The sequence below is a fragment of the Lissotriton vulgaris genome, chromosome 8 (genome assembly GCF_964263255.1).
Source record: "Lissotriton vulgaris chromosome 8, aLisVul1.2, whole genome shotgun sequence".
NCBI lineage: Eukaryota > Metazoa > Chordata > Amphibia > Caudata > Salamandridae > Lissotriton > Lissotriton vulgaris.
This window is the reverse complement of record NC_141696.1, coordinates 1,561,027,955-1,561,040,512: the sequence shown is the minus strand read 5'-3', so window position 1 is coordinate 1,561,040,512 and position 12,558 is coordinate 1,561,027,955. Positions and strand designations below refer to the sequence as shown.

The window sequence follows — 12,558 nt, the reverse complement described above, 5'->3', positions numbered from 1 at the left end:
TCTGTCCATCAACTGTTATTTTTGCATTTGGCAGTCTATACAGCATATATTTAGGTCCATTACAATTGTTATGAGTGGTGTGCGCACTGGAAGGCAAAACAATCTTCTAAAAAACATATATTTTTTCCCACCACAAACGTATTACTAATTAAAGGTTCCTATAGTTCTGCCTCATATAGGGATGCCAATTGTGCCCTATACTTGTATACCTCAAGGGCAGGGGATACCGCTTTAGATAAACTGCTCTCATGCTTCTTTACTATTGGTAGAGCCTTTTGGAGTAGAATAGACTTACTTTTCTCCAATTGCGGTTTCCAAGTAATATTGTTGTCCAAAGCAATACCTAGATAAATAAAACTGTGCACATACTCTAGCTTTTAATTTTTGACAGTTAACTTTTTAAAAGACTTTTGTGGATTAATTGCCATGAATTTTGCATTAAGAGTTTTATATTTATTGGGCTGCAAACACGATTCTCCCAATCTAGGGGGGTGCCAGTACCTGCGCTCTTATTTTAAATTCCCAAACACCCAAAGGCTTACAATGTCTAATAGACACCTTTGGGGTATACTGTGAAGCGAAGGGTCTGGAAATAAACTCTAGTATACCATCTTCCAAAATGTGTAAATCTGGAGATTTACATAACCAGGCTTTGAGTTCCCTTTGCTATCTAGAAGAGGCGATTGCGCCAGAAACACAACCTTTAAGGTCAACCGCGTTAATTCCACAATACATAGAGGTCCAAAAGGAAACCCTTGTAAAGAAGTGAGAACTAACAGAAGATCCCATGTAGGACAAAAGCATCGAGTCATAGGTCTGAAGAGCTCAAAACTCTTATGGAGTCAAAATGCAAAAATGTCATAATCCGGAAATTGCCCAACTGAACTACGAAAGGCCTGAATAGCAGCCACTTGTGCTCTTAATATAGCGACTTAAAGACCTTTATGAAACCCATCAAGGAGGATTTGTAAAACCGTTCCAATTTCATAAGTAGAGGAAAAGTGCAGATTCCCATCACGTCATATTTGAAAAATTATCCAGTGCCTTGAATAAGATGAAACTTAGGCTGTTGAGTAACCAACGCTGAGTGATCAAGAACCCTTTTCTTCCTCAACCCTTCCCTTTCGATTTCTAGGTTGAAAGAGATAGAGGAGTCATTGTTAAATTTTATTGTTCGTTAATAAAAAACGTAACTAAAGGATTATTTCATGTTACATTGTCGGTACAGCTCCCATTGAAGACCACTTTTACTGAGGGATGCAATTCATTATGCTAGTAAAATAATTTATAAAAGCACAAAGTGCATGTCTGTCACCCAGGGATGTAAAAGGTTGGTTGCAATAAAAAAATATATACTAGAAACAACAGTTTAATTGCCTGATAGAGGATGATAACAGTGCCGAGTTGGAGATTGTTGGTCTGGGGCATGGATAGGAGTTAGTCAGAGCAGCATTATACTAATGGGTTGTTTCGTGCCACTGGATATTGGCAAATTTCTTAGTACAGTCAACAGATATGGAGTTTTTCTACCGGCTCCCAAAAAAGTGAAATTAAATAATAAGGAAATTGATTAAAATGCCGTATGAGCTAAAACAGACAAATATCACTCTGGGCAGAGTAGTTATTGACAGTCATTTTGACACAAGGGCTATTGTCCACCCCATATGGCTATGTGTTTCATGGTCTGATAATTGAGTCTATGAAGCTGCTCGATGCCATGGGAGTTGGTGGATCAGCAATGAAGCTGAGCTTTTAGGACTTCCCGCACCTCGACAGGGATCTTGCCTCAGAGTGAAAGAAAACATACAGCAGAGGCCTCCAGACAGACACTCGACCCTTTCAAGAGGAAGGTTGGTTTAAGTACGGCCCTCCTTGCGGCATCTAGAGATGGGAGATTGGCAACAGCACAGAATGTGTGGTCATAATTCCCGCTTGAAGTTACATAGTCTGCATGCCCCACTGCCACAGTAGTGATCACACCGCGTAGTCCAGTCTCCGAAAGATCTTTACCGGGAGGGAAAAGGGTGAGTTTTGCCATAGGTACATTATTTTATATAGTGCAGCCGCAGTGTGCCACGTTGTCATGCAATTGATCTAATTGATGATGTACATTCAGCTGTAGAAATAGTTGCGGGTCTCGGGTAATATGAATGCCCAAATATCGAAACTGTCTACTACTACTGGAGCCTCACAATCAGACGGCAGTTGGTCAACCGATCTGAATGGACGTGTGACATAGAGGAGAACATCATCAGCATAAATCGATATGTCCTCTTCCCACCTGTGAGGTATTGGTATTCCCCTGACAATGGGGTCCCCACTATCCAAGTTGCAAGCGACTCTAGGGCCAGTACGAAGCTCATTAGTGACAGGCGGCAGCCCTTGCGTATCCCTCTACCCAAAGGGACACCTGAAACATTACTCCATTAACCCGTACCCAGACATGGGGTCCCTGGCACAAGAGCCTAATCCACCCACTAACGTTTGGTACATAGCCTATCCTAGGTAATACAGTAAAAATATAGTTCCATAGTATGCTGTCAAAAACCATCATAGCGTTGAGGGCAATCACTATTGCCTTTTCTGAGAAGGGTGGCACGGTTTGGCTCAGGACCCCCTAGAGGCGCCAAAGGTTAAGTTGGGTACTGCGATGGGGCATGAAGCCAGATTGATCGTATGAATTATGGACGTAATAACCCCTCTCAGCCTTGTCGCCAGTACTTTGTCTAGCACGTTTGCCTACACGTTGAGGAGGGAGATTGGTCTATATGAAGTACAGAAGGGAGGCTTGCGTATCTACCCTGCGGGTCATTCCAAGTGTGGTGTACTGTGAAGGGAATATTTTTTTTGTGTAACCTGAATGAGCAATCTGAGCCGGCCACATGCTCGACCCCGTCTTCTCCTCCAGCAACCACGTCTCGTTCAACCACGCCACCGAATTCCACTGGACCGATCACTGCTGCGTCCATTTCAATTTCAGGAAAACAACTACCCACCACCAACCACAACAAGCCCCCCGTAGATGCTGGAGCAAGATCACCACCGACCAGCTCACCACCTCCCTGAGCCAAAACCCACCCACCAACACCACGGACCCCAACGAAGCAGCCCGCAACCTCACACAGTGGATCACTGACTGCGCCGATGCCCTCGCACCACTGAAGAACCCCCCAGCAAAAAAGCCTCTTGGTTCACCAACGACCTCAAAGACTCCAAGAAATCCTGCCGTGCCCTCGAGAAAGCCTGGCGCCACGACCAATCAGCGGAAAACATGATATCCCCCAAGAAGCCATCCGCAAACACCACCAGCTCCCATCTCCACACCTCTCTTCAGTTCACTCATGAGAGAACTGACCCTCCTCTCCCGTCCCCCACATCAAAGTCCACGGTTCACTCAAGCAGTTAATATACAGACTGTTCTTAGTAGCCCCTCTGCAGTCATGAAGGTCACCTCTGGCCCCGGGCCAAAGGTATCTAGTCTAGACAGAGGTAGTATGCGAGGCCTCTGGGCTGGGCCACAACGTCGATTCCTGAGACTCACAGATACTCTCCACAGCTGCCACCGCCTTGGCTCTCTCTGATCTCACCTGTGACGTTGAGGGGCAGCTGGCCAACTGTGAGGTTGTTCTTCGATGTCATCTATGTAGCCTCTTGCCAGCTTGTTTCCAAATCATTCTCCTCCGATGGCAGCTTCCTCAAATTTCAGCCATTGCCAGGCTTCTACCAGGCTTCTACCAACATCGCAATAAAGTGTGTTGATTACGCACAGATTAGCCGGGCATAGGAGTATGTAGTGCAGGCCCAGTTGCCTCAGTTTTCCCTTCGTAGATGTTAGTGAAGAACCACTGTTCCAGGAAGCGATTCCAAAGGGGATGATCGACTGAGTGCTTGAGCAAATCAAACACTCACCCTCGGTCAACTGATATGGCTTTAATCCATCATCATTCTTTAGCCCACTCTGCCACCCCAGTTCAGACATGGCTATATGCAAATCAGTCTGACCCTGTGCCTCATGGGAACAGTCCAGCCCGATCTGCCAAGCCATGTCTTCCCTGGACCGGAAACAAGCATCCTGGGACCGGTTTCGGATTCATAATCCTCATCAGCCTGGCTATCTTGAATACAGTGGTAGAGTGAGCAAGGGACCCACGTCTGGGCATACCCTGCCAACTCAGGGCGAACATAGCGATACCAAAGGGGATGATGGACGGAGTGCTTGAGCAAATCAAACACTCGCCCCCAGTCAACTGATCTGGGTTTAACCCATCACCATTCTTTAGCTCACTCCGCCACCCCAGTTCAGACATGGCCATATGCAAATCAGTCTGACCCTGTGCCTCATGGGAACAGTCCAGCCCGAACTACCAAGCCATGTCTTCCCTGGACCGGAAACGAGCATCCTGGGACCGGTTTCGGATTCATAATCCTCATCAGCAGGCTATCTTGAATCCAGTGGTAGAGTGAGCAAGGGACCCACGTCTGGGCATACTCTGCCAACTCAGGGCGAACAAAGCGATACCAAAGGGGATGATGGACGCTCCGTCCATCATCGTCCATCATCCCCTATGGTATCGCACTGTTCCAGGAAGAGCATTGCCAATTGACCCTCCATTTTCTTGAGGAGGCTTGTTACCTGGATGTTTTTGTGGCATGAGCAGTCCTCGTTACTGGAGCCTCTCCACTGTAGCAACCAAGTCCTGAAATCTGACCTTCGTCCCCCCCCCCATTTCCGGAGTCAAGTGAGCCCATGGCTCCTTCCATCACAGTGACTCTGGCGGGCAGTTTCCTCTGGTCCAGCCTGAGTAGCCCCAGGTAAAGTGCCATACCATCAGTTTTTGGACCTGATTTAGATTTCAGCAGATGGGTTACTCCGTTATAATGGTCACGGATATCCTGTCAGCCAAAATATAAATCCCACAGGAGGGGGCGCTAGAGGGCGCACATCGAGATGGCTGCTTGGTAAGCTGCTCCGCCGGCCGAGCTCACAATCCGGCATTAATCTTCTATATCCAGACTTGCCTTCTGCATTACTGCATCGCTGCAGCCTCCCTGACTGCTGTGGAACACTCTGGCTGAGTGTTGAAGACGGGAACGTCGTCATTGCAGAGATAGCTGCCTGTCAAGCGCCGAGCCTGCGCTGACAACGTGGCTGCTCGGGCTGCATACGGACCGGACCCCTGAGGTAGGCCGCTGCTGCGCTAGTGGTGGGTCGGGTGTGCTGGGTGTCTGGTCCGACATCCTGGGCTTGGGATGGAGAGGACTGTGCGGGGGACCTGGGTGTGCCGGTGTGTGCCAGGCCGCTGTATACCCCGTTGTGCGATAAGCCACATTGCCTCTGGGACTCCGCTTGTGCGGGCCTACGCCGTTAGGCCTACTGGGGCTGCGCTGGGACCCTTGGCCTCGCGATCGATTGTGGCGCGGCGGCGGGCCTGCACTGGGCAGTTACAGCGTGCCGTTTTGTGCCCGTATGCCTGCCTGCAATCAATCCTGCGCTTGCTAACCCTGCAGCTCACACTTACAGTTTTTTCATCATCATCATCATCATCATCATCGGAGGGCCCCCCTGCTGTCATCCGCTAAGTGTGCCTGCCATCTCTGCTACCGGTATTGCTGCGACCTGCGGCCCTGAGCTCTGTGCTACGGGGCTGATTACCTGCTGACAATACTGCTGGTCTGACGCCTTTTGGGGAGATCTGCTGGTGTCATTCCTAGCTGGGTGACCCACTGCTGGGGGCAAGCCTGCTCCTTTCCTCCTGTCTCATGAGTGCTGGTGCCTGCCAGGTGTACAAGACCTCTAACACCTGGCACGTGGTGCTTTCCACATCCAGACTTGGTGCAGCTTTGCGGTCTCAGTCCTTTGGGCATTCAATACCTTGTGGGAGCTGCGACCGGCACATACTGCGACTGCCACAGGGTCTCTGCTACCCCGCTACATAAACTCTCAGGGGGGAGTGCTACGTCTACTCTAATTACTGGGACTGCGCCCTATCTGTGGTACTGGGAAAGCTTGCGCTCCGCTGCTGTTGGACGCCCTGTGCTGCGTGGCCTCTATGGGGAAGAGTCGGCCGCGCCTCACTTTTGAGCCTCGAAAAACCAGTAGGTTGGCTGCGCACGCGGCCTCAGACTCTGAGGCGGACTCTCCCAGTGATCATCTTACTAGCATAGATAAAACGCTCCTTGCAGTGCAGGCTAGTCTGCAGTCCATCGATGGCAAGATAGACCACCTCAACCTTCGCATGGATCACATGGCATCCAAACTAGACAAACCAGCGCAGCGTCTGGGGGAAGCCGAGATGCGCATCTCAGACGCCAAAGATGGACTGCAACAGATTACCAGTTAGACAACATCCATGGAAAAAGTCCTCGCCGTCATACAGGCCCGTAGCGAAGATTTGGAAGCTAGGTCACACCGCAAAAACGTGCACATTACGGGCCTGCCGGAATCCACGAATACAAGACACCTCGATACTTATGTGGAGAAACTTCTCCGAGACATCTTTTTTGTCGGAAGAGCTATAACAAGTCCTCATTGTGGAGTGCGCCCATCGCTCATTGGCTGCAAGACCTCCCACCCCCCGGGGTGCTCCACCTCGTCCTATCATCGCCCGCTTTCTCAATTATAGAGATCGGGATGCAGTTCTCCGCCTTGCTCGAGAAAAGGGCACTATCATGCATGAAGGTAACACTCAAATATAAATCCCATAGGATATTATGGGATTTATATTTCAGCGGAAGGGATATCCATCATTGTTGTGCCGGAGTAACCTGTCTACCGAAATGTAAATCAGCCCTTTGTCTTCAGGGAGTTTTTAGGTCTGTAATTGCACCCAGGATCTTCTCCAGCTGGTCTGCCTGGTTCACCAGGCCCCCCCCCATGGTTATCAGTGAGGGCTCCTCTCAGTCATGTATCCCCTGCCGGTGGTGATGCTGGGGCCCTTTGACCAGCTGCACTTTATTTTTATCTGGCCTTGACTTGACCATTGTCCGCCTGTGTCGCAGAGGGTCAGGCTCAATCTGTTCAGGCTCTATTGGGTGCCAAATCCAGTGCCTCCGAGACCATAGGCTTGCTGAAGCCCATCACCTCATGCCACACATGGGTTGGCGGGCCTCGCCCGTCTTGGCAGTCATTTATAAATCTGGTGGGCGGAGTATTCTCAGCCTGGCCGACCAAAAGTCATCCTCCAGGCCAATGGAGATTACTCCATCTGCCAGAATATAAATCTGGCCCTAAGTTCGCATAACTCCATATGTATTCACAATATGTGTTAGCCAATTTTTTTTCGGCATTTTTAATTTGTCGTGCAGTGTAGTACGCTAAATTGGCATCACAGTGCCGTATAAACCCTGCAGTGAAACATGTTTAAGTAAACAAATGGGCTGGTATGAGGAATATCTTCATTTGGACTTTGGAGTTTTATTCTGGTCATAGAAGCCAGGTGTAGATAGGGCAGAGGAGATACACACCATATTTCATCTGGCACTGTGGGCGTTGCACTGCATTACTGGACCTCTGTAACCCAAGACCTAGAGGTTTAAATATTCCTTGTTACAGGAGCAGGTTTTGTTCTATATCATGCCTGACTGTTCAGTGTGAATATGACATAAATGTGTGTAATCACAATTCTTTTAGATGGGAAACAACACTTACAACGCAACTTTTACAACGCACTACCTTTACAACGAAACTTTTACAACGCAACATCCATTACAACGCATGCCATTACAACGCTACCATTACAACGCATACCATTACAACGCATACCTACACTATCTGACACTTACCCTACTGTTGCACCCCCTGGAGTTAGAATAGTAATTGTTACCCCTACACTATCCAATACTTACCCTACTGTTGCACCCCCTGGAGTTAGAATAGTAATTTTTACCCCTACACTATCCAACACTTACCCTACTTTTGCACCCCTCTGGAGTTAGAATAGTAATCTTTACCCCTACACTATCCAATACTTACCATACATGCAATGTAATGGTGTGCGTTGTAATGGTATGTGTTGTAAATGTAGTATGCGTTGTAGTGGAATGCGTTGTAAAGGTAGTTTCAAAGAATTTGTTGTAATGGCATGCGTTGTAATGGAATGCGTTGTAATGGATGTTGCGGTGTAAAAAATGCGTTGTAAAGGTATGCGTTGTAACGAAATACATCCCTTTTAGATGCTGCTTACATTCCAGGATGCTGTTGCTAGTTTCTCACAACAAGAGCGGGAGCTGTTACACAACTGGCAAAAGGATCTTTATGGAAATCTGATGAAAGAAATTCACCAAGTCTTGATGTCACTCGGTAAAGTTATAGTGACTGCATTTTTTTAACGTTTGCTCAGCCTATAAATTACATAACTGTTTGCCTTATTTTGTTGTCTTATAGGTTTGAAAATAATATTTTGCATTTCCCTTCACTATTTGAGTTGTCATTGGGCTTGCGTTTTGTTTATTTGATTTTAGATACACAAGACAAGAAGTACTATAGTGAGCTAGTTTGGAGTTAGGATGGGAACCCACCATCTATGCATTGAACTTGTGATTAAAGGCGGGAGGCATTCAGTTAGAGTTAAGAGTTAGCTTTTGCATCATGAGTAGTTTTTGTCAGATTCTTTCTTTTGCCCACTGTTAAGACGACTTTATTATAACACTGGGAGATATTATAGCAACTCTGCCATGTTTGGAATTAAATAAATGATTTTTTTGCCATTCACATCTCATTTTTGTCTAAGGACTGTTTAAATTTACTTTGGGCTTGCTTTTTTGTTTAATTTATGTAGTTTTATATATACACAAGAAGTGAAGTGCTATGGCCAGCTAGAATGGAGGAAGGATAGCAGCTCACAACCTATACCTTGAGCTTCCGATGTTATGCAATCTTTTAATATCAAACCCAAATATATTGCTTCAGCGGTTAGCACTCTAAGCTCATTTTGTCCGCTTACTTCTTTTGTCCAGTGCTGGGAAGGGGGTCTATTATAACCTTATCAGACGTCATGGCTAGCAGCTCTGTCTTATTTGGGTTAAATGTGAGGACGTTTGTTGCCATCATGTCTCATTTTCTTTAAGGACTCTTCTAGTAGCCAGTTCTCTCCAGGGAATAGCCTTCTATACTGACTCGCCTGCACACTGGAGCCCCAACATACCTCCCCCACTTAAAGACACTAGTAAATACCCCACCTTGTCTCCTTATCTGCTCTGCTGTACACTACTCATGCCTTTTAAAACCCAGGCCCACTAGCATCCCTGAACATCAGCACAGTGGCTGCTATCTCATTAACCCTGTCACAGATTCTGCCTTCACCAGAGAGGTTCCCTACACAATTACTCAAATATAGCAGATAATTGGTACAACTGCAGATCACTTACACATTCCCATTTTTTTTTTTAACAGGTCCTGTGATTGCTGCCACAGTCTTTTCGTTAAGAGCGAAAGAAAATTATGGGCTGTTCCCTGTGGATGTTGGGGACCCTGACAAAAGTCAAAGTGATGACCATTCCCCAAGTGAGTGTGAAGGGTAAACATATTTCTTCATTAATTCTTTTTGCATAGTCCCACAAGTGTAGCAGTGCTTCTCCAATATTGGATCTTTCATAGATTCACATGATTGAATCATCCCCATCTTCGTAGTGGGAGTCCCATGGTATACATATAAAAGCAGTATATAATACTACCATAGGCTACAATGCAATGAACAGTCGCTGCAATAGCCTATCCATTTTCTTTTGGAAAAAAGTAACAAACGTATGTAGCAGCAAATCATATGACTCAACCCTCTAGAACAATCCCAAGAGAGGCTAGGTTCCTCAGATTTTCTACTGCACGTCGTGTGAAAAGGAGTCTCCCTGGGCTCTGCTCAGTGTCTTCTTCAGTTTTCCAGATTTCTACTCAAAATGTCGGATTCTTAAAAAGAAAGGTCTCTTCAGGTCGTGTGGAGCATGCAGTGAAAAGAGACTGCATGCTGCGGATACTCTCAACATAAGGTAAAAGACTGCAAGATTTGTAGGACTTTTTCAACCAAAACCCTTAAGGACAGAGAGGGTATGTTGTAAGTCGTCTCTGAGGATGAGGTGAGCTCTACCTCACAGGCTTCTTGGGACATCATGAATCTCCTGAAGTGTCCAAGAAAAAGGCTTCTAAAAAGTCTCGTCAGGAGGATGCAGGTATCTCACTAAAAGGAAAGCATTAATTTCCGACTGAGGAGAAAAACCATAACATGAAAAATAATCTTCTGAACCACCCATGAAGATTGCAGTCTCTAGAAACCTTATATCGTCGACTGTGTTATCATCTGGGTCTCCGGCGACACAAAAATCACCATCGGAGCGCATTTCATCTACCTCGTCGTTGAGGACCTCATTGTTGAAAACGACATAGTCGACGACAGATACGATTATTTGTATTTGCAGCGTGCCATGCGTGCTTTCACTTTAACAATGGCTGCCCCCACACAGCACTCGCGGGGCACCAGATTTTTCTTTTGAGAATCTGGTCACCCTATATTATACCCTCATAAAATGTGCTGCACCACACTGCATAATTTATTCAAAAATCTAAATGTTAAGAAACACTGTCTTACAATATTGAAAATGTTTTTGGAACAACTCCTCTCTGACTAGCCCTATCTTTTCACCCTCAAATTGAACCAGGTGGCTCCACAAGTTGCCTGTTGTAAAGCGCTTCAATGTATCGCCAGGAAAAGTAAGCACTATATTAATTCATTTACAATAAAAGATGAAATGAGATTTGAACGTTTGACTCTTCTATGTCTTTAGCACCGATGTGCGTAATTCTTTTGTAACCAATTTGGAATTAGGTGTCACTTAACAGTACAGCAGCTTTGGATTACCTAAGAGGCGACCAGGATGGGGGCAACCATGGTGGAGCATGTTGTGGCAGACACTTAAGCTTTTTTAAGAGGTGCCCCGCTGTAGGCATGGGGGGTGTTTTTTGAGGTGACACATTCATTGGAATACTGATGACAATGACTGTCTTTCAGAGACTGTCAGAATTCCTTTACCTGCAAAGTGTGAGGAAGCCCAGCAATAATCTGTGAGGATGTACTGTGTGGGGTAGAACAATCTCAAACCTTACTGTGCCTTGGGAGCCCGCACATACCGTCACTGTCTGCGAGCTCTAATGTAGTCTGCCAGAGTCCCTTCAATTTGTGTGGATTCCTCCACCATGAGTTCCTGCACAGTTAATTGTCCCTACAGTCTGAGATTGTTTTCTCAGCCTCTGAAGAGCAGTGCGTTGCAGCATCTGGGAATTGCTCTTGCAATCGTCAGGCTCCCCACCATCTCTAATAAATCGACCACCACACTCTGCCATTAGTCCTCTACACTCTGTGGTGTGGAATCCCCTTTTGGTGTAGTCAGCGAGCAACTATAAGGTTATCAAGCGACTCCTACCTTCGGAGGCGTCATGCTATGGTCCTGGTTTATTACAATTAAGTGCATTCTGGCAGTTCTAGCCTGGGTTCACATACATTGAACCAATCTGATCACAGCTCTGAGCTGTAGTATTGAATATTGTGGACTTGATGACATGGCGTCTTCTGGTACCTTTACTTTGATGAGCCCCATGGCACTCTTGGGAAGCCTCTTTTCCTAAAGTCGCGCCGCCGCTTGTCTGTCTTTGCCGGCCACCCTTCTCCAACCTTTAAGGAGCCTCCGGCATTCTCTTTGTGTTTCCCTGCTTTTTATGATGATCACATGCATTTTGTGACCAATCCCTCCAACAGAAAAGCATTTAACGAGAATCTGTCTTGCAGCCTGCGAGAAGCACCCCCATCCCCCACATTCAAATCGTCAGTAGTGCCCTAGTAGTTTGAGTATTTGTTTTCGGGTCCGTGGCTCCCAGTAGTGACAACATGGGAAGGTTCAGGCTGGAAGACAAAGAGTTATGACTTAATTTTGATAAACGTTGGATTAAGAGAGATTTTAAGCACATAACACCTTTGCTGTTTTTGTAATTTGGTAATACTTTTATAAGCTGAATATATGTGATGAATATGTATAATTTATTACAGCCCTCAGGACTTTAAGTGGTTCTGGTCACTCCTGGTCTCGGATCCAGTAGTAATTATATATGGACATCCAAACGGTGCCTTTTGGGCCCTAGATTCATGTCCTTAACAGTACAAGGACCATTTCTGATAAATAGTTGAATGATTGTTAAAAACATTAAGGCAATCCACGTCCGCAATTTAATTCCCGTTTGTATTTCACATGTTTTACTTAATCTTTCATTTCAGGAGTGTTAGTTACTTGCACTATGTTGTGCTTCTGCATTTTTTGTGTAGCATATTACTCTTCTGTAGTGCATACTTTGAACTGAGTTGCCCCCATGTGTACATACCGGACCACAATTGAGCGCTCTGTAGTTGATGAAAGCATTGAGAGTTTTTCAGTACCTGTCAACACTAATCCTTTATGGGTTTCGGAGTGGCGTGCTACTCACCAGAAAAGCGCTTCAACATCCATCAGGTGTAACAAGTGCTATATGAATTCAAACCTTTCTTCCCCTTTTATTCCTCCGCTATCCTTCTCACTCCAAAT

The 12,558-nt window shown here is 46.1% G+C and overlaps 1 protein-coding gene across 3 annotated transcripts in view; it reads left to right on the top strand.

Moving 5' to 3' along the window:
• Positions 1-12,558, top strand: part of LOC147700411 (uncharacterized) — a 137,233-nt gene that overhangs the window by 6,430 nt on the left and 118,245 nt on the right. For 2 of the 3 annotated variants that reach the window (XM_086935826.1, XM_086935825.1), the window contains exons 2-3: positions 8,173-8,299; positions 9,392-9,502. In XM_086935826.1, coding sequence (XP_086791952.1) covers positions 8,173-8,299; positions 9,392-9,502 — 238 coding nt within the window. The remainder of the gene's footprint in view (positions 1-8,172; positions 8,300-9,391; positions 9,503-12,558) is intronic. The other variant, XM_086935827.1, reaches the window with a different exon arrangement.